The sequence below is a fragment of the Chelonoidis abingdonii genome, chromosome 22, assembly GCF_003597395.2.
Source record: "Chelonoidis abingdonii isolate Lonesome George chromosome 22, CheloAbing_2.0, whole genome shotgun sequence".
In the NCBI taxonomy this organism is placed as follows: Eukaryota; Metazoa; Chordata; order Testudines; family Testudinidae; genus Chelonoidis; species Chelonoidis abingdonii.
In genome coordinates this window covers 32,326,309-32,346,702 of record NC_133790.1, presented here as the reverse complement: position 1 = coordinate 32,346,702, position 20,394 = coordinate 32,326,309, and the positions used below count along the sequence as shown (strand labels likewise).

General features: G+C 45.9%; 1 protein-coding gene across 4 annotated transcripts in view; it reads right to left on the bottom strand.

Annotated features, from left to right (window-relative positions):
• Positions 1–20,394, bottom strand: part of MTMR3 (myotubularin related protein 3) — a 157,731-nt gene that overhangs the window by 66,666 nt on the left and 70,671 nt on the right. For 3 of the 4 annotated variants that reach the window (XM_075059915.1, XM_075059916.1, XM_075059917.1), the window contains exons 5-6: positions 17,754–17,870; positions 1,213–1,295 (exon numbers count right to left, since the gene is read on the bottom strand). In XM_075059915.1, the coding sequence (XP_074916016.1) occupies positions 1,213–1,295; positions 17,754–17,870 (200 nt within the window). Of the gene's footprint in view, positions 1–1,212; positions 1,296–4,854; positions 4,888–17,753; positions 17,871–20,394 lie in introns of all 4 variants that reach the window. The other variant, XM_075059914.1, reaches the window with a different exon arrangement.

Sequence of the window (20,394 nt, the reverse complement as noted above, 5' to 3'; positions counted from 1 at the left end):
TCCTGTGGTGAGGATAAAGAAGGTGTTTGGAGGAGGCCATGGGGAAGTAGCCCAGGGAGTTGTAGCTGTCATGCAGCTGTTACAGGAGGCACTATAGACAGCTGCAATCCACAGGGCCCTGGGCTGGAACCCGGAGTAGAGGGCGGGCCCGGGTTCCCCCCAAACCTCCCAACTCCTGATCAGACACAGGAAGAGTTGATCTAGACTGTGGGGAAGATCACTGAGGTGAGCAAATCTGCCAGCAAGCACAGGACCCACCAAGGAAGAAGAGGAACTTTGTCACAATTATAGACTTATAGAAAGAGACCTTCTAAAAACATTAAAATGTATTACAGGCATGCGAAACCTTAAATTAGAGTGAATAAATGACGACTCAGCACACCACTTCTGAAAGGTTGCAGACCCCTTGTATCGGGTAAAAGCACACAAAAGACCAGATTTCACGGTCCGTGACATGTTTTTCATGGCGGTGAATCTGGTAGGGCCCTATGTCTAAAGAGCGTAATTTTGGAAATATTAAATAAACCAATATTATCTTGTCCTAGTTGCTCGGGCCCTGATTCATTAAAGTACTTATGCACATGTCTAAACTCAGGAGTAGTCCCATTAACTTCAATGAGCTGGAGTGACTCACTCTCACATGGCCTACACAAGGGGAGCAGTCCTTACTCCTTCCCTCATCCTTGCACAGCAGCACAAAGGTGTGGCAGTCTCAAGTCCCAAATAGCCAGTTTAGGATCTAATGTTTTTGTCTAAGAAGCTGTATGATTTATTGATTTGTGTCTAGTTTGTATCTTGCTGAGACCATTGTTACACTGGGGAAAACCACATGAAACTGAAATTAAATTCAAAATAATCTTAAAAAAGGTATTGCTCCATAGGGTTAGAACATCTCTACGACCAAAGTTATTTGGCTGATCAATTTCCAGCATAGTAAAGATTTCTAAAAAATGTATTGTACTATAAGAGTGCAGACCCAATAACCACCATCCTCCTTCCTAAAATGTTCAGCTACAGTACACAGCAAGAACAGAAAGAATCTTTTGGAGAAAGCATGTGCACAAAAGGGGGGGCGGAGGGGGGGCCTCAGGGACATTTCTCCTAAAATGCTGCAGCCATCCATAATATGAGGAAGCACAAGGTCATCTTGCTTAGATTTCATACTTTCCTGGATGAAGCAACGCTTCCACCTGCAAAGTAGTTTGTACATACCTGATAACTTTGCAGTCTTTGCAAGTCAAATGAAGTTGAAATATATCTCGGCATTCAACACTTTCTATAAGCTGTAATGGAACCTGTAATTAAAAAGATTAAATGACCTTATTCCAAAACGCACTGACACTGCAGTTTTTCAGCATGTCCCATAGCCACTTATTAGAGGGCTTTGTGGAGAAAGAGAGCTATAAATATAACTAAATCAATAGTTCTGATGCAGTGTATTGCTGTTTATGAGATAGTTCCTTACTCCATTCTTTCTCAGCTGAGAAACCATATAAGACCACATGACACTAGCTGAGACCACGTTATATCATGGTGAAGACTAAAGGATAGGGAGTATATGTGAAGGCATGGGTGCTACTCTGGGGCTCAGGAGACTCCCTGCCCTGCCACAGGCTTCCTGTGTGACCCTGGGAAAGTCACTTAGTCTCAGTGATTCAGCTCCCCACCAGTAAAATGGGGAGAACAGCATTTCTCTACCCTATGGATGGTGTAAGGATAAATACATAAAAGACTGAGTCAATCAGATAACAAAGCTAGGGGGACTATAAAAGTACCACAGACAGACAAATGTTTTATGTTGCTGCCATGGTTGCTTTTAAAATAATAAATCTCTGCCAATCATTCTCCCATTGACTTTAGCATGCAAGTCAGAAGGATTATCATGAAGTTTACATATAATAAATGAAGAGATGGGGATATTTGATGGAAAAACCCTGTTTCGTTCCAAATTGGAGCAGTTTTTCTAAGTCCTCCTTTTTTAACCAGATAGAATTATTTGTAAAACACCATGAATCTGCATGGCGTTTTACAAACAAATACGAGATTACAATCTAGGTTCCAAAAGAATGTTTACAATCCAGGTGATATCCCCTTTTCAGACAATTTGACCATCTCTGTACCTGTTCATCCCTTTCTTCACCACTCTCCTTTCAAATCTAATCTTTCACAGACAACCCTTCCTCACTGAATACCCTATGCCCCTTACATTGCTTCCTGGCTCCTCTTCCTACCCTCCAGACCCTGACTGTTCATTATTACTCCTCCTTTCTCAGTCTCCAAGACCAACTCTACACTATTTCTTGCCTTTCTTTCAAAATCATCCATCTGTTCTACTCCCTTCCAATCCACCTTTTCTCCAGCAACAAGTCTCTTCCCTTTTGACAAGCCGTATTGAGTAACTGAGCCTTCCACATTTCTTTCTAAGCAATTTGTCGTCCTTTCTTCGAGGCAACCCTTCATATCAATTTCATTTCCTTCTCTTTCCGTACAATCCATCCTCTAGTCTTTGTCCACCTTCATTTCCTCTTCAGCCCTTCTTCCCATCCTTTATTACTTGCCCTATAAAACTCTTGCCTGCCAAATTATCTTTCCTTATTCTCCCATCCTTTCTCACAGATGACCTTTCATTTCCATCAAGCTCTCTTTTTTTTCATGCTGAAGCACACTGCAAATCAGACTCACTCAGTGCAGTTAATCTACTCTTCAAAGAGCCATAAGTTATATTTGCAGGCAGTACAACATACAATAGTGTCTATCTAAATATAGCAGCAGAGAAGCAACTTTTTAAAAAACAGCCATGCATTGCTATCGAAGTCCAACAATGTCACAGTATAGAGGGTATTGCAGCATCACGCTCTCGCAGTATCTTAGTTTCTCAACTGTCTCTGTATAGTTCATTATCTCCCTTCAAACATTAGCAACACTTTAGAACTCTGGAAAACATTATCAAAATTAAATAAAGTTTCTCCTGAATTTCTGAATTCCTGAAGCTGACTGTGGCTTAATGGCAACATTATGTCTGGGGAAAAAGAATAGTAATACATAAATACGATGGAGAAAATCTGAAAACACCAACTGACCCAACTGAGTTTCATGAAATAATTAACTACAAAATAATTCCCCCTCAGTCAGTATTACTTCATAGAATCATTGAAATGTAGGGCTGAAAGGGACCTTGATACGCCATTAAGTCCAGCCCCCTGTGCCAGGGCAGGACCTAGTAAACCTAAATCTGATAGATGTTCACCAAACCTGTGCTTAAAAACCACCAGGCATGGGGATTCCACAAGCTCCCTGGGAAGCATATTCCAGTGTTTAACTATCCTTACAGTTAGAAAGTTCTTAATATCTAACCTAAATCTCCCTTGCTGCAGATTAAGCCCATTACTTCTTGTCCTACTACTTTCTGACAGGGAAGCCACGAGAGCGGTCATGTGACTCTCCTCAACAGTATGTTTCGGGTGCCCAGGGCAACATCAGAGAGTCAGAGAGGTAAATCACTGTGGGGCAGGAGGCAGGACTGGGGAAGGCCTGGCAGGTGGTTCCTATCCAGTGCTGGGCTCAGCTGGTAATGTGGACTGGGGAGGACGGGACTTCCCCTTCCCCTGCACAGCATCCAGGGCCAGGTCAGACACACCCCCAGATTTCTCCCTCAGCTGCAGGAAGCTCTGCAAACTCCCTCCTTCACACTACCCTGCTTCCTGCGCCCATTGCTCCTCAGCTGCAGGGTGTGGGATCCCTGAACAGGTAGCTGCTCCCCCATCTGCCCAACCCCTGTGCATCCAGATCCCCTCATACCCAGACCCTCCCACTGAGCCTCACCCTCCCACACCCAGACCCCGCCCCCCCGATAAGCCCTACTCCCTCTGCACCTGGACAACACCGATGAGCCACCCACAGCTGGATCCCCACCCCAGCGAGCCCCAACCAGTTGCATCTGGATCCTCACCCCAGAGCCCCACTCCTCCAGCATCTGGACCCCCCATGTCCCCTCACTGAGCCCCAAACTCATTAACCTAGACCTCCCTACAAAGTCCCATTACCACTGCACACAAAATCCCCCAGCAAGCCCCTGTGTATCCAGATCCCGTCCACACCCAGACTGCCCCATACAGAACCTTCTCAACCCACATCTGGATCCCCCACACTAAGTCTCTCCACACTTGGATTCTGCCTTGCTGAACCTGCCTGCCCATACCTGGTGCACCTGGCATGGAGAGGCAGGGTGCTGGGATGTTTCTGGGGTAGGTGTGGTTCTTGGGTTGGGTCCTCACCACTGAGTCTGTGTCTTCGGGGGAGGGGGGTAGGAGGGAGGAGAAGCTGCACAGCGATCTCTCACCTCTGTGCAGCCAGTGGCCTGTGCTCCCCAATACCATGCTGAAGCCTCCACATTTATTTGACAAAAAAAATTTGCAGAATTTTAAAATATTATGTGCAGAATTTTTATTTTTTTGCAGCAGGATTTTTAATTTTTTGGCACAGAATGCCCTCAGGAGTAATAGTTTCAGCCTTTCCTTAAAAAAATTAAATCAAGAGTTAGCAGCCTGGGAATTCAAGTTTTGATGTGCACTCAAAGTGCCATTGTTGAATTTACTAATGATCCCTTGCATGAATATAAGTCAACACTTTTGACAGTCATAGTTTCATCAGTTTATATGTGGTCTGCTGGGCCTTTTTTTTTTCCACTTAAAACCCCATGTTCCTATTCCTATGCTGATCTATCAATTTATCCAGTGAAAGGACTCATGCATACCGCCCTTCTCTGCTTTGTTGCAAGGTGAGCATCATCAATGCAATTATTTTCTGGTCAAAGCATAGATGCAGCAAGTGATCTAGAAGCATTGTGCTACTTACTGAGATTTCACAAGCATCAGATTGACAGACAGTCTATTGAATTATAAACAAAAAACCAAGATTAAGATAAAAGCCGAAGACTGGGTTTGGGTATTTTTAATTGGATTCCATCTTCTCCACACAGCTGCCCCTTGCAAAAGTCCAAGAATTGGCGCACACATGGCATTCGCTGGAAGGCCACTTCTTCAGCTGCTGCATGGGAACAACTTGCACTTCCTTCAATATGAGTTGCTTACATGCAGCAGCTGTGGAATCAGGCTCTGGGAATTCATTCCATTTCAGAATACTGCATCCAACATAACATGCTACAAGCAGGTACTTTTGTAAGAGGTCCTGTCTCGTACACAGAATTACTTTTCTTTAGTGAGGTGGGAAGATTGTTATCACATTCAGAGTACCAACATCTGATTTAGGATATGAAGTCTTATGCAAATTGGAATGTATGAGTCTCAAGGCGATGGCCCCTTAAAGGCAGATGGGCCTCAGTCCACCTCATAGACTTTAAGGTCAGAAGGGACCATTATGATCATCTAGTCTGACCTCCTGCACAATGCAGGCCACAGAATCTCACCCACCCACTCCTGTAACAAATCTCAAATTCCTAGTTTAAAGCTCTCTTAATCAGTTGTGCCAGCCTCCATCCTAGAAGTCTATTTCCTTCCTTATTCAGGTGAAGTCCATTCCTAGAGAACAGTCCTCTGTCCATGAACGTTTCTCAGTGGCCATACATCCCAAAGCCCTCCTTATAGAACCACTGCCTGAGCCATCTGTTGATAGCCATAATCTTGTCACACCTTTGTTGCCCTTCTCTAGGAACAGGCAGAATCCCACTTAAGATCACCTGAGCCTCAATTTCTTTAAGCATCTTCCCCAGTCTGGTATAGTCTCCCTTGATACGTTCCAGCGAGAATCTAGCCATATCATTCGTTCCCACATGAAGGACAATCAGCGGATTCTTTCCCACTCCCGTTAGGATCCTTTTCAGCCTCAGGTCTTGTGGGTTAGAGGACCCAAACAGGCCTGTGGTAAATCAAGAAGAGGCTGGGGAGAGAAGGGGCTGTATGTGGGTGTTGGTAGATGCTTGTAGATGCTGCAGGGAGTAATAAGCTGCTGCTGGGCACTGAGTCAGCAGGAGAGACACTGCTGGGGAAGGAGGCCTGTGGAGAAGGCAAACAGTGTCAAATGACAGGTAAGAAGTGCTTGGAGAGAAAGAAGGCAGACCCTCTAGAAGAAAGGGTTGTACCCAGCATGGGACTAGGGTGAAAAAAAGGAACTTTAAAAAGACAGACCCTCTCTGAGACTGGGGCAGAAAAGACTTTATATTTGTGTTTATTTTATGTTAATAAACTTGACATCCCAAAAAGGGGGATTGAATGGATACAAGCCTTTGTAGAGTTATTGAGGAGCCTGAGTAAAGGAGAAACAGAGGCAGAGTGCTGCAGAGCCACACTTGGCCAACAGGTGGTACTACAGGGTAGGTGCACTCCCTGTTCCATACTGAGCTGGCGTCTTCCCCCAGGGCAGGAATATTTCTCCATCTGCCAACAGCCACCTGTAGCCCCTTTGCTCTCCCAGCCTCTTCCTTATCTACTGCAGGTCTCATTGGGTCTCCAGACCCACCAGTTACATGACCTACATCCTGAGGAAATGAATAAAGCTTGTCACTGGGGATTGGGGCCTTAAGGGACCAGCCACCCTCTGACAGTATGATATGCTCAAAATTAAAATAAATCTTACAAAATTAGTAAACCTCCAAGTTATGAAAAGCCCCTTCCTATGGTTAACCAGTTCTTCTTTAAAGAGCAATTCTGATTTAAAAAGACAATGGGAAAGAATGGAGATAAGTAGGGTCAATAGTACACAGCACACTTTCAAATTACAGATGCACCATTTGTGCAGATATAGCTGAAGTGCTTACTGTCCCAAACTATGACACTAAAAATGGTGCCTAATCATTGCATTTATCTTCTATCCTCCATGGTAAGTCCTCTCTACCTGGAGCACTAGGTTAGCAGAGAAGATCAAATTCTGTTGCAGAAGAATAAGCATTCTAGTCTCTCTTTTATATCATCAACATAAATGTCATCCAAATTCTTATGATTAATGATGATATATAAAGCAGAACTAACATCACTTGAGGAATCAGGTGGAGTCTGCAGTTTTGACTGGAAGTAAACTGTTGTAACTTGTAAACTGAACCGACCAGATAGGAAAGTCACTGAGGCACAATAAATATGGAAATACCAACATAATTTTGTAGAAACTCATTTCTGATCATAACAGTGAGGTTTTGGTTTAAACACAAACTTTCAGTGCTGATCATCATCATCATCATTATCATCGAGGAAAATTCCAAAATAGCATAGCCTCATTGCATCGAGCACCACCTGGATCACTCTCAACTTGGTCTGACTGGATATTCAGTCTATATCCATCACTTGTGATCTTATCATGCCACCAAAGCTTTTGGAACCCACATGACAGCCAACTGTGTAGTGGCATTCATGAAAAATGCTAAACTGACAGTCTTTGCAAATGAAATCCTGTATTTATCCACAGAGAGGTAGCGGCAGTGCAAGCATTTACATATGCCCTGATCCAGTGGCCAATTTTAGGGACAAACTCTTAGTTTGTAGGGGGTTCAGTCCCTGGCTTCTCTGCTGAGATGATAAACTGATGTCTCGCTGTGGTAACATATTTTATAACAAGGCCAGCAAGCAGCTTGCTAGGAAATGATCAGACCACTCACCAATTTTGCATGCCACAAGACAGCTGTCAGATGATAATTTTCAGACATTACCAGTGTGTGCTAGAATTAAACTAGTGACCTCGAGGTGAAAGCCTTTATCTACTTCCTATTATCAATCCCATAAACCATTCAGACCCTCAATTTTATTTTAACATAGTGACAATCTAAGATCCCTCTAAGCTGCGCGGCTGCCCAGCAGGCTATCAAGTGCCACACAGGTGTCCCTCCCGCCACTGCAATGCTGCTCCTGCCCCTTTGCCTTGGAGCCCGACCAGCTGCTCCCAGGAACCGCCTGTTTGCTGTACAGAGCTGGGGGAGGGAGGGGCTGATGTCAGGGTGTCCCCCTCCTCTATACCCCCTCTCCCCAGAGCATGGGGGACACGACAGGGCAACCCAGAGGACAACCCAGAGATCCAGGTACACCCAGGGGGAAGGGTAGGATGTAGCCCAGGGACATCGGACTACGGTCCGGCTGGGTTGCTGCCTGAGTCCAGTTCAATGTGTTGCAGCTGGATCCCCGCTGGGATCTGACCTAGTGGCAGAACACTCCGCCACTGTTAGGGCCCTGGGCTGGGATGCAGTGGAATCTGGTGCATCCCCCTACCCCTGCCACCCCACCCCTGGAGGCCTGTGAGATTCTACCATCTGCCTGAGGCCCCCCAGACTGTTTGCTGGGTGCTCAGCCCCTGCCAGCACCTCCGACTCTTTGTTTGGTGCCCTGCTCTGCTTGAGGGCAAGGGTCGCTGGATTATTCACTGGTCTGCCCTGCCTGAGGTCTTGGCACTCCTGGACCACTCACTGCTCTACCCTGCCAGAGGGATCGAGCCCCAAGGCTGCTAACTTCCCCCTTGCCTAAGACTTATTCCAGGGGTGTGAGAGCAAAGAAGTGTGGCCTTCCTCCCTTCTCTTCTGCAGACTAAACAATCCCAGTTCCCTCAGCCTCTTCTCATAAGTCATGTGCTCCAGCCCCCTAATCATTTTTGTTGCCCTCCGCTGGACTCTTTCCAATATTTCCACATTCTTCTTGGTAGATGTGCGGGCCCAAAGTGGACACGAGTACTCCTTGGTGGGGAGCATTTAGGTTGTATATTAGGAAAAACTTTTTCATTAGGCAGGGTGGTGAAGCACTGGAATGGGTACCTAGGGGTGGTGGACCTCTCGCTTCTTTAGAGTTAGTTCAAGCACGCTCAGCTGGGCGTTGACCAAAGCGCCTGCTCAGATGATTTAGTTGGGAACTGGTCCTGCTTTGAGCGAAGAGGGTGGGACTTAGATGAGGTCCCGTCTCATTGGAGCGTCCTTCCAACCCTGATGATTCTATGACTTCTATGATGGGAATGAGCATGGTCCTCGATCTGCTGACAGTGCGCCTGCTTATACAGCCATGCCGTTAGCTTCTTGGCGCACAGGGCAACACTTGTTGACTATATACAGCTTTTCTCTCACATAGTAACTCTAGGTCTGTCTCTAATCATCTCTACAGAACTACGCTGGGGGCCTAGCCATTCGGTCTTCCTACTCTTTAGCAGTGCATGGGATTCTTCCAATCATCAGATGCAGGACTCTGATTTGTCCTTGGTTGAACCTCATCAGATTTCTTTGGCCCAATCCTCCAGTTGTCTAAGTCCGCTCTATCCTACGTCCTACTCCAGCAGCAATCTACCACTCCTCCCAGTTTAGTGTCATCTGCAATTGCTGAAGGTGCAGTCCATTGCCATCCTCCAAGATATTAATGAAGATTTGACAAAATCGCCCCAGGACCAACCCTTGAGGCACTCTGCTTGATATCCGGCTGCAACATACATGGAGTCATTGATTCACCACCGTTGAGCCTGACGCATCTAGCCGCTTTCTATCCCTCTTATAGTCCATTCATCAGCCCTATTTCTTTTAACTTGCCGGCAAGAAACGTGAGGACGTATCAAACATTTGCTAATGTCAAGGAATAACATGTCCACTGCTTTTCCCTATCCATTAGAGCAGTTATCTTGTCATATAAGGAAATAGGCTAGGTCAGCATGGACTTGCCCTTGGTGAATTCAAGCTGACTGTTTCCTGATCAGTTTTCTCTCCTCAAGTGCTTCAAAATTGATTCCTTGAGGACTGCTCCATGATTTTCCAGGGACTGAAGACAGGCTGACGGCCTGTATGTTCCTGGATCCCCTTCTTCCTTTTTAAAGATGACACTACATTACCTTTTTCCAGTCATTCCTGACTCCCCAATTGCATGAGTTTCAAAAGAATGGCCAGTGACTCTGCATACATCCCCAGCTTCTTTAGCACCCTGGATGCAGCGCATCCACCCCATGACTGTGGTATCAACAGCTTTTCTAAATAGGTCCTGAACCACTTCTTTCTCCACGAGTGCTGGTCTCTCCTCCCCATGCTGTGCTGCTCAGTGCAGGCAGTCTGGAGTTGATCTGTTTTATGGTCCATCTGCGCCAGTATCGTCTTCAACACTGGTTTTAAACAGAAACCATTGCACACAGAAGCCTTGTACACGAAGCACTATGTCTTAAACAGAAGTGAAGAAATTAACTATCTCACATAATAGTACACGTACCAAGAGACATTTTGTAAAATCTCTGGTGAGAAGACAATACGGAGCACCTCCGTAGTACGAACTGGCAACCAACCACTCAACAAATCGAAGATACTTCAGACAATTTTACAACACAAAATACAAAAATACTGCTCGCTTTAGTATCACACAAATACAATACACATCAGGATCACATCGAAGCGATGATAAGTGGCCCAGATCAACATGCAGAACCAAATTTCTAACTGATATATAGCTATATATAATCCATTAAACAGTTGGCCTAACCTCCACACCCCAACCCAATCATACTTCTGCACTAAGAATGAGCATGACAATAAACCTCTGACGCTCGTACCAGTAACTCCTCTAGTTATGTTAGTTATCGACATTCCTAGGAAAATGTGACTTCTTAAGCAAAACGATGTTACAGCGATCTAGTTCCCGTAGAATAATGATGAAATGAGAAGGTTAGTTCCAGGAAGATATTCACCAGACGAATAAAGAGAGAGAGAAGAGAGAGAGAGAGAGAGGAAGACGCACCCGGCCAGTTGGGATAGCTCCAATTTAGCAGAAGGAGATATACTTGCACTGGATAACAAGTCTTTCTGTCCTGAACTCACCAAGCCGCGGCTGCTTCCAGGCTAATCGCCCACATTCAGACACACTAATGGACGTAACTGCAAGAGTCAGGTGAGGGCCATTAAGCTAATGTGACACATTGACTCCTAAATTAAGGTCCCGAGATGACATAAAAAAGGATCAGGCTCCAGTCAGTGCAGAAGAGAGCAGAGGAGAGAAAGTTGAGCTGTCGAATGGTGGTTGAAGACATGCCTAAACCATCGTTAAGTGACCGCTAAGGTAATGGGTGAAGAAGGGAGAAGCAGGAGAGCTGTGGGGAAGTGGCCCAGGGAAATGTAGCATCTCTGGCAGTGAAAGGTTGGCAGCCAACAGCTGCTACCATTAGGTTCTCTGGGCCGGAACCCGGAGTAGAGGGCGGGCCCAGGTTCCCCCCAATCCACCGCTACAGGAACATCTTCTGGGAGGGGAAGTCAGGCCCCTGTCAGGACAGGAGGCTAAACTGTTCTGAAATAAACCCCCAGGGACAACAGAGTTTGTGGGAGTTCTCTCACCAACCTCCTTGCTGGCCTATGATGAAAAGGGCTCAGCAGACTGTAACCCTGGCCCTAGAGAGAGAGAGGCTACATGGAGAGTCACAGTGAGCCACTGAGGCTAGCAATAACCGCCTAGAAGCGCAGGACCCACACACAGTATAAGTTTTAAACAAACAATTTAATACTGGTACACAGTGATGATGATTGTGAAACCTGGTTGAGGTGGAGGAGTCAGAGGGTGGGATATTTCCAAGGAATGTCTTACTGCTAAATGATGAACTTGCAATTTGCTGAGCCCTCAAGGGTTAACTCTCACACTCCACCCGACAAGGCACCAGGAAAGGAAGGAGGGCAGACAGAGACAGAGACACACACCCTGTGTGTGCGAGAGAGAGAGAGAGAGAGAGAGATGCACATTTCCCCTTTAAGTATGAAGAGTGGGGTCAGAAGTACACTGCCTTGTTAATTAAATCATCAAGCTGAGACTGCAGTTGCTGCTGCCTGGAAGCTCCCTCTGTCATGTGTCCCCCTTGCTCTATGGAAGATGGGGTAAGCGAGATGCCAAAGCAAGGGGGAGGGGGAAGCCCTGACATTAACCCCCCCTCTTCCTTCCTCACACACAGCAGTCAGGAGTCTTGGGGAGCAGCTCCAAGGCAGAGGGCAGGAGCAGCACATGGCAGTGGGGGGAGGGACAGCTACAATTGCTAGCCTCCTGGGCAGCTGCAGCACAGGGAACTTAGGGAAGTGGGGAGCCGATAAGAAGAGCTGATGTGGGGCTGTAGGTCCACCCTGGTTCCAACCACCCATCAGCTAGCTCCACCAGGCTGCTCTTCCTGCAAGCAATGGACAAAGGAGGTGGCTGTCAAATGACGTTAGAAGGGAGCACTTCGCAACTTTAAACAAGCATGTTCCCTAATCGATCAACAACCTGACAACGACCAAATATTAACCAGGACGACTTTAAGTGAGGAGTTATTGTATTCAGGAACCTCCTTGACTGCTCCTATCAGAAGCAATTTTTCTACTGCTCCGATAAGAGTTGCCTCAGGAGAGGGGTCCCTGAAGAGGAAGAGGTAGGGGAGATGGGGGGAGACAATCTTCTGAACTGTATATCATAGCCCCTTTCTACAATCTCTGGAACCCAATGTAATTTGCCTTCATTGACTGATGAAGTGGGATAGTCTGTCTCCAAAGAGGAGGACAGATTGGTCTTGACTGGCTGGTTCTCAAATCCTGATCATCCCATCAAAATTTAGGCCTGTTATTCCATGACAGTGATGCTGATGAGAAAGTGACTTGTTTAGATTTGGACTTTGATTTGAAAGGTTTTTTTTTACAGTTGCCCTGGGAGGCTGCAGATACTGTTGATATCCCTGGTTTGTCAAGAGATAAGATAAAGAATGTGGGGTGAGACTGCCTCTGGTATTGGAAACTGGAAGTGGAGGGCCTCCTCCTAGCAGAGGGAATCAAACCCAGAGAGCGAGCCATCGCTCGTGTCCTTCGGTTTTCCCAGCAATTCGTCTTTCTTTTCACTGAAAAGGCCTCCCTCTTCAAAAGGAAGATCCTCCGGCTTAATTCTAGTGTCCATAGCTAGGGAGGAGGAACTGAGTCATGAGTGCCTCCTGATGGTCATAGCAAACGCCAGTGCTCTGGGCAGCAGAGTCAAAGAAGCTGTGAGTGCATGTTCGGCTACATTCTGGCCCTCTGTTAAGACAGCATTCCCCAACCTTCTTCTGTCATTAGGCAAGTCCTGTAAAAATATTATCTTTTCCTATAAATGGAATTTATGGTAATGGGCCATGACTACTTGATAATTTGCCACTGAGTAACGGTCAGGGTGGGTGTGAAAGTAGGAAAGACCCTCAGAGGGTATCTGATACAACTTGTCAGCTTACTTAGAAATAGGTTGGCAAGAAGCAGGCATAGTGTACATGGATTTAATTGGCTGTAGCAACCCATCCAAAATGGGTAGGGATAGTCTACTCGTCAAAGTAGTCTGAATGATATCAAACACTTGGTGATAAGTTTCTTACACAGGCACTGCAGGTAGATTTAAAGTGGACACCATATGATCCACCAAATCATGGAACTGCGTAGCGTCCTCGGGAGGAAAGGAGGCTCAAGCCATCCCCACATGTTCATCCGATGGTAAATCAGGTTCTTAGTCCATCTGTAAATGCTTTTGATAAAAGAGAGAAGCCACCTCCTCTTCACGCAGCATTTTAGGCATCACCATTGGTAACGTCGAATGATCTGGAGGAGTCAGAATCAAGGCCCCCTGGACTGCCAGAGATCCTTAATTTATTTGGAGGGTTATTTGTAAGGCCCCAGGATTGCCAGTCTCCACAGAAACAGGTTTGAGAATATGCCTGCATGAGGCAGGCAATAGGGTGTGTGGCAAATTGCCGGTATTGTTCTCTGGGTCTCGCGCTTTCTCTTCTCTGGGGTAGGTTCAGGGCGATATTGCTTGCCTCTGAACCAGTTCTTAATCACTCCCCTAGTGTCCTTGGAGGAGGGGAGTGGAGAGGGAGGGACCTGGGCCCGCCCTCTACTCCAGGTCCCAACCCAGGGGCCCTGGGGTTGTGGTGAACCACTTGACTAGCGGTTTCTTCCCCTGGGTTACTTCCCTCTCATACCCGTCAGCTTGTGAAGGGCTTCTCGCCTCTCTTCTATACAAGCCTGGTGCCCCTTACCTAGGGTTTCTGTTGGGCTTCCCAATCCACCGCAGCACTCCTCCAAACCTTCTATTTCTCTCTGGACAAACTCTTCTCTTCTGCAATCTGCACTCTGCTCCAATCCAACCTTTCTCCTTCAACTACCACCCCCTGTCTGACTGAAGCAGGGGTTTATATCCCATGACTGGAGTCAGGTGCTCTAACTGGAGTCAGGTGCTCTAACTGGAGTCAGGTGCTCTAAGTGAAGTCAGGTGCTCTAATTGGAGTCAGGTGCTCTAATTGGCCACAGCTGTTCTAGTTAATCTAAAGCAAACCTTCCTCCCTTGGCAGGGAATAAGGCCCCCTGCTAACACTCTTATGCTGCCCTCTGGCCATGCTGTATCACAGGTGGTACACAGCGAGCCACAGGAGGCTTTCCCACGCCCCACTGCCAGTGAGGAGTCAGGGTGAGAAGCCCTGGCAGCTTTGCCCATCCCTCTCTGCCCCTCTGCTCCTGGTTGAGAGGCAGGGGAGAATGGACCATGCTCTCAGCTGGGAGTCGGGCAGCCTTGTCAATTTCACAGCTGGAGAAGGCTGCCTGGCTGAGGGGGAGTGGGCTGGGAAAGAAATGAGGGCAGCTGGACCTTGCTTCCTGGGGGCAAGACCCTGGTTGCCTTCCCACAGCTCTGAGTGAGGAAAGGGGAGGAGGAAAGCCCTGGGCAGCTTCCCCAACCTCCGACAGGGAACAGGGTAGGAGGGGGGAAGCCCGCCGGGATCCCAGGACTCTGTGAGGCTGCCTGCAGAGCTGAGAGACCTGGATCTCAGCCCCCCACACCGTCCTTCTTAGGTTGGTGGAAGTGCTCCCTGGTGAGGATGCGTACCACCGACCCAAGGAGGGTAGTGTGCACATGAACCACTGTAGTAATTAGGCTGACTAATATCAGTCAATTTATATTTCTAGTGTAGACATACCCACAGGACTAGATTCTCGGGTGCAGTGTAGCCATTCTCTATCACCACCAATAGAATTTAGCCACAGAGCTAGCTTACGTGACCCCAGGAGGGTCATTCAGTGTCAGGAAATCCTCTGCAGTATAGCTCCTATGTCACCCCTCCCCTTCTGTTGCCAGCACAGACGAAAGAGGGTGGCTTGGTGGAAGCAAAAGGGGTGCAGTTGAGGCTTTGTCTTGCTGATCCCTGGCCGTCATTCTGCTCCTTATGGGTTATTAACAGCTGTAGCAACTTAGAGCATTCCAAAGGTTGCTCCTAATTTACATTAAAAGATTAGCTCCAAAATGAAAAATAAACTTTACACTAACTTTGTGCACATGTACACTCATACATCTCTGCCTTGCATGCTCCTTAGCTGCAACTGAAGATCTGACCCTTATTGCAAATTTTTGCCCTTAAAGTGAGAAAAATACACTAAACTCAGAAAAACAAAGAGACTCCTTCCCCCAAAATCCTCAGACTGTTATTTTTAGCACATGGACAAGAGTACATGGATGGAAGTTACACTAGTCTGACAAATATACCAGTATAGTTTCTCATGTCCACAATTCATGAACTAAAAAAATTTACACGATCAATTATAATTATGTCTTTGGATTAGTTTTTAAAAATTCACAAATCACATGTACATTATTAGAGCCATTATAATCTACCTAGTATAATATATATTTGCATGAAGCTTTAGTTTTAGAATATTGGTAAAAAGCTTCATGTAAATGATAAAAAGAAAATTAAGTAACGTTATTGGCTCTGCCACAAACTGATTAAAGAAACACTCAAAGTTAAGACTGACATACCATCATAAACTAAAGCTAACATACCATCAAGAACCAAAGTTATGTATCCAAAAAATACAGCAGATGTTGCAGATTACTTTGTGACGTACTACAATTAACTGAGTGGAGGACAATTGTCAAACTCATGCTTGAATTTCTTTGTTTTTTGTCAGCACTAAAATAACAACGTTACTGCTTATGCTGTTTAACAACCAGCCCAACAATGGGCATTTCCTGATTAGCTCGCAGCAGTCGATGACATTAACTCCAGCCAGGCAATCTTCAGGAAATGCCTAAGGAGGTGGTTCATAAATTAAGCATTTTGATACTTTTATTTAATCTGCTGGTTCTATTTTATCACAAGTGTGCAATGTGTACGCTTCTGTACTGTGTGCAAAGTACCAGGTAGTTCTATATAATTAATGGCTGATATTTTAGCCAGTCAGACTACACAGATTATTCGTCAGCATTATATTTAGTAACTTAAAAGACTGCACAAAAGCTATGTAAATCGCGTTTTATATTGTCAGAACCTGGACACACATGACAAAATTTTCAAATATGGGTGTCTAAAGTTAGACTCCTAAATAGGATTTGGAAAGATGTTGAGAATCTATAGTTCTACTGATGTTAACAGAAACTGTTGAGTGCTCAGCACCTCTGAAAATTAGGCTTCTTATTTTAGTAACTAAGTATGAATTTGCTCTCTGTAGAGAATGCTCTTGCCATCCTAACCTGTTTTATCCCCTTCAGGTAACCTAAAGAGAAGATTCATTGTACCCTTCGCTCTGAATTCCTATATTATTATTAATCAAGGTGAAGGTTAAGATTTTGACACGGGTATTTTTAATAAAACTCATGGACAGGATGCGGGCAAAGAACAATAAATCATGGAAATATACACAGTAATGCAGTATTCACTAAATCAGTACTGAAGTCCGAGCCCTGCTGCCCAGGGCTGAAGCCAAAGCCCAAGCCCCTCAGGGCTCAAGCCCAACCTCTGCCGCCCAGAGCCACGTGCGGCTGAATTATTAGGATTTTCAATAGAATCACAGAATATCAGGATTGGAAGGCACCTCAGGAGGTCATCTCATCCAACCCCCTGCTCAAAGCAGGACCAACACCAACTAAATCATCCCAGCCAGGCCTGTCAAGCCAGGCCTTAAAAATCTGTAAGGATGGAGCTTCCACGACTTTCCTAGGTAACCCATTCCAGTGCTTCACCACCCTCCTAGTCAAACAGTTTTTCCTAATATCCAACCTAGACCTCCCCTACTGAAACTTGAGACCATTGCTCCTTGTTCTGTCATCTGCTGCCACTGAGAACAGCTGAGCTCCATCCTCTTTGGAACCCTGCTTCAGGTAGTTGAAGGCTGCTATCAAATCCCTCCTCACTCTTCTGCAGACTAAATAAGCCCAGTTCCCTCACCCTCTCCTCGTAAATCATGTGCCCCAGCCCCCTAATCCTTTTTGTTGCCTTCCGCTGGACTCTCTCCAATTTGTCCACATCTCTTCTGTAGTGGGGGGCCCAAAACTGGACGTAATACTCCAGACGTCGCCTCACTAGTGCCAAATAGAGGGGAATAATGACTTTCTCCGATCTGCTGGCAATGTTTCTAGTTCTGCAGCCCAATATGCTGTTAGCCTTCTTGGCAACAAGGGCACATGGTTGACTCATATTCAGCTTCTCATCCACTGTAACCCCTAGGTCCTTTTCTGCAGAACTCCTGCTTAGCCAGTCAGTCCCCAGCCTGTAGCAGTGCATACAGTTGTGGAGTTTCTCATAAAAACACAGAATCCATTACCTCCGTGACAGATTTGTAGACTTAATCATGGTTATTACGATGGTGCCTAAAGACCAATAAAAAATGGGGCTCACTGTGCTAGGCATTATGCAAACACAGAATAGCAGACAGCCCCTGCCCCAAAGAGCTAACCAACTAAATAGACAAGATATACACAGGAGCGGAAGGGTTATAACACATAAGCAGAGTGAACAATATCTGAGTTCATTCTGAATGCCTGTATCATGGCAGTAGTATGAATAAAACTTACATTCACAACAGACTCCTTGAATTTGATGTGCAGTCTATAATTAGAAAGCGCAATGATGGCATCCTCTGCTCGTCCCACATACTCTGTGCTCTCACCATGAAGTTCAAGGAAAGGGACCTTCAGAAGAGACGGAGAAAAAAGCCCTTTAGAAAACATGAGCTACAAATGTATACCTGCTTACAAATGTCCACTCAAGCAGTTCATGCACACTCCCTAAGGGGAGACTGAAACACTGCATGGTATGTCTGAGGTTGTTACAACTGGCAGTGAAGTGAGTTACAATTTTGTGCAGATGTCCATTGTAGCCTTATTTTAACGTACACAATTGTCTCATAACCATCTTCTTTGGGGCTCAAAACGTTCATGTTTGATCTCAGCCCAAAGGTGAAATATTTTTGGAAGTTTGAGCAAAATCCCTTGAGATCTCTGAGTTATGAAAGAACTAAAACTATGTATCATTTTTAGATGCAATTCTTCTCTGAAAAGAGACAATATAAAAACAGTACTCAATGAAACTGCTCCCTGTATATATTCACAGTCCTATCTGCTTCCGTAGGGTCACAAAAGTTTTGTTCTTGTTAACCAGGCAGAACCAATATAGCTAAAAGAAATAGTTCATTCTTTCTTGTACACCAGCAAATGCACTGTTTACTGAGCTCCAATCAATTACACTGGCACAAACCCATCAGACAATGGGACTATGCAGCATGCAATTTGACCTGAAGAAACTTTATTATTAGTGATGATAACCAAGAAGGAAAACTCAGCTTGATTCTCAGATCTGAAATTGAACTTGCAGAACTGGCAGCTAGAAAAAGAACAGCTTTCCTAAAGTAACTACGGTTCTCGAGATGTTCATTGTCCACATGGATTGCACTTCTAAGAGTGAATGGCAGTGAAAACGAGGTAGGATCAGAGGCTATAATAGGGAAAGAACAAGTTAAAAATTTCTTAGGCCTGGTCTACACTATGCATTTATACCAAATTTAGCAGCGTTAAACCAATTTAACCCTGCACCCGTCCACACAACAATGCCCTTTATATCGATATAAAGGGCTCTTAAAACCGATTTCTGTACTCCTCCCCGACGAGGGGAGGAGTGCTGAAATCGGTATTGCCATGTCGGATTAGGGTTAGTGCGCCCGCAATTCGACGGTATTGGCCTCCGGGCAGTATCCCACAGTGCACCATTGTGACCGCCCTGGAAAGCCATCTGAACTTGGATGCACTGGCCAGGTAGACAGGAAAAGCCCTGCAAACTTTTGAATTTCATTTCCTGTTTGGCCAGTGTGCAGAACTCACCAGCACAAGTGACCATGCAGAGCTCATCAGCACAGGTAACAATGCAGTCTCCTGAGAATCGAAAAAGAGCTCCAGCATGGCCCTGCAAGGAGATACGGATTCTGATCGCTATAGGGAGAGGATTCCGTGCTAACAGAACTCCGTCCAAAAGTGAAATGGCAAAAAACATTTGAAAAACATTTCCACAGCATTGATGGCAGAGAGGGCATTGATGGCAGGGGACTTCAGTGCAGCTGCCCTGTTAAGTTAAGGAGACTCAGAAAGCTACCAGAAAACCAAGAAGCAAACGAGAAGGTCCCAGGCAGGGCCACAAACTTGCGCTCTTCTACGCTGAGTTGCATGGCAATTTCCAAGGGCTCCGCCACCACTAACCACCACCCTGCGTGGATTCCCGAGGTGGGAGTAATCTCAGCCTGGCTGAGGACTTCCATGGACGGGGAAGAGGAGAAAGAGGAGCGGAGGGAGCTTTGCAGAGAGCAACACAGCACTCCATTCTCCCAACGCCAGGAGCTTTTTCTCACCCTGATGGAATTACCCCCAGCCCTCCCAGCCACTAGCCAGGCAATGAGCCATGGAAGGACTTGCTGAGTGTACCTTTGTAATATAAACATGGTTTAAAAGGCAAGGTTTCTTAACGATTAATTTGCCCTGAGGACTTGGGATGCATCGCGGGCCAGTATAATTATTGGAAAGTCTGTTAACATGTCTGGGTATGGAGCGGAAATCCTCCAGGACATCTCCATGAAGCTCTCCTGGAAGTACTCCCAAAAGCCTGTGCCAGAAGAATTCTGGGCATGGCAGCCTTAGTCCGTCCTCCATGGTAAACACCTTGACACGCCAAGCACGAGCTATCTTGCATGACAAAGCCTAGCTGCGTATGCGTCCCGATTTGTGAATTGAAGCAACATCCATTCTTTATCTCGCTGTGTTATCCTCAGGAGTGATATCGTTATGTGTATAACCTGTGAATTCCGGAATTTAATTAAGAGGACAGAGATGCCATTCCTACTGGGGTTCTTTTGCCTGTTGCCCTTTAACAGACATTTCCTTCCCTTGGCATTAAGCAAGCAGTGGGGGGTGTGATTGGCGCTGAGCTTTTGCGTTTTGCTAGAGGACTCCTTGCTACGCCACACGGTGGGAGGATAAGGGGGGTGTTTAGCATGATCTTTCCATGTACCAGCCATGCGGTGGGAGAAGGGGAAGGGGGGGTGTTAGCAGTGATCTTCCATGATACCAGCCACACGGTGGGAGGAGGGGTAAGCGTATCCCAGCAGAATTGGATTGGGGCGGTGGTTTCTGCATGCTGCATGTTAACAGAAAAAACAGCACTGAACGGGAT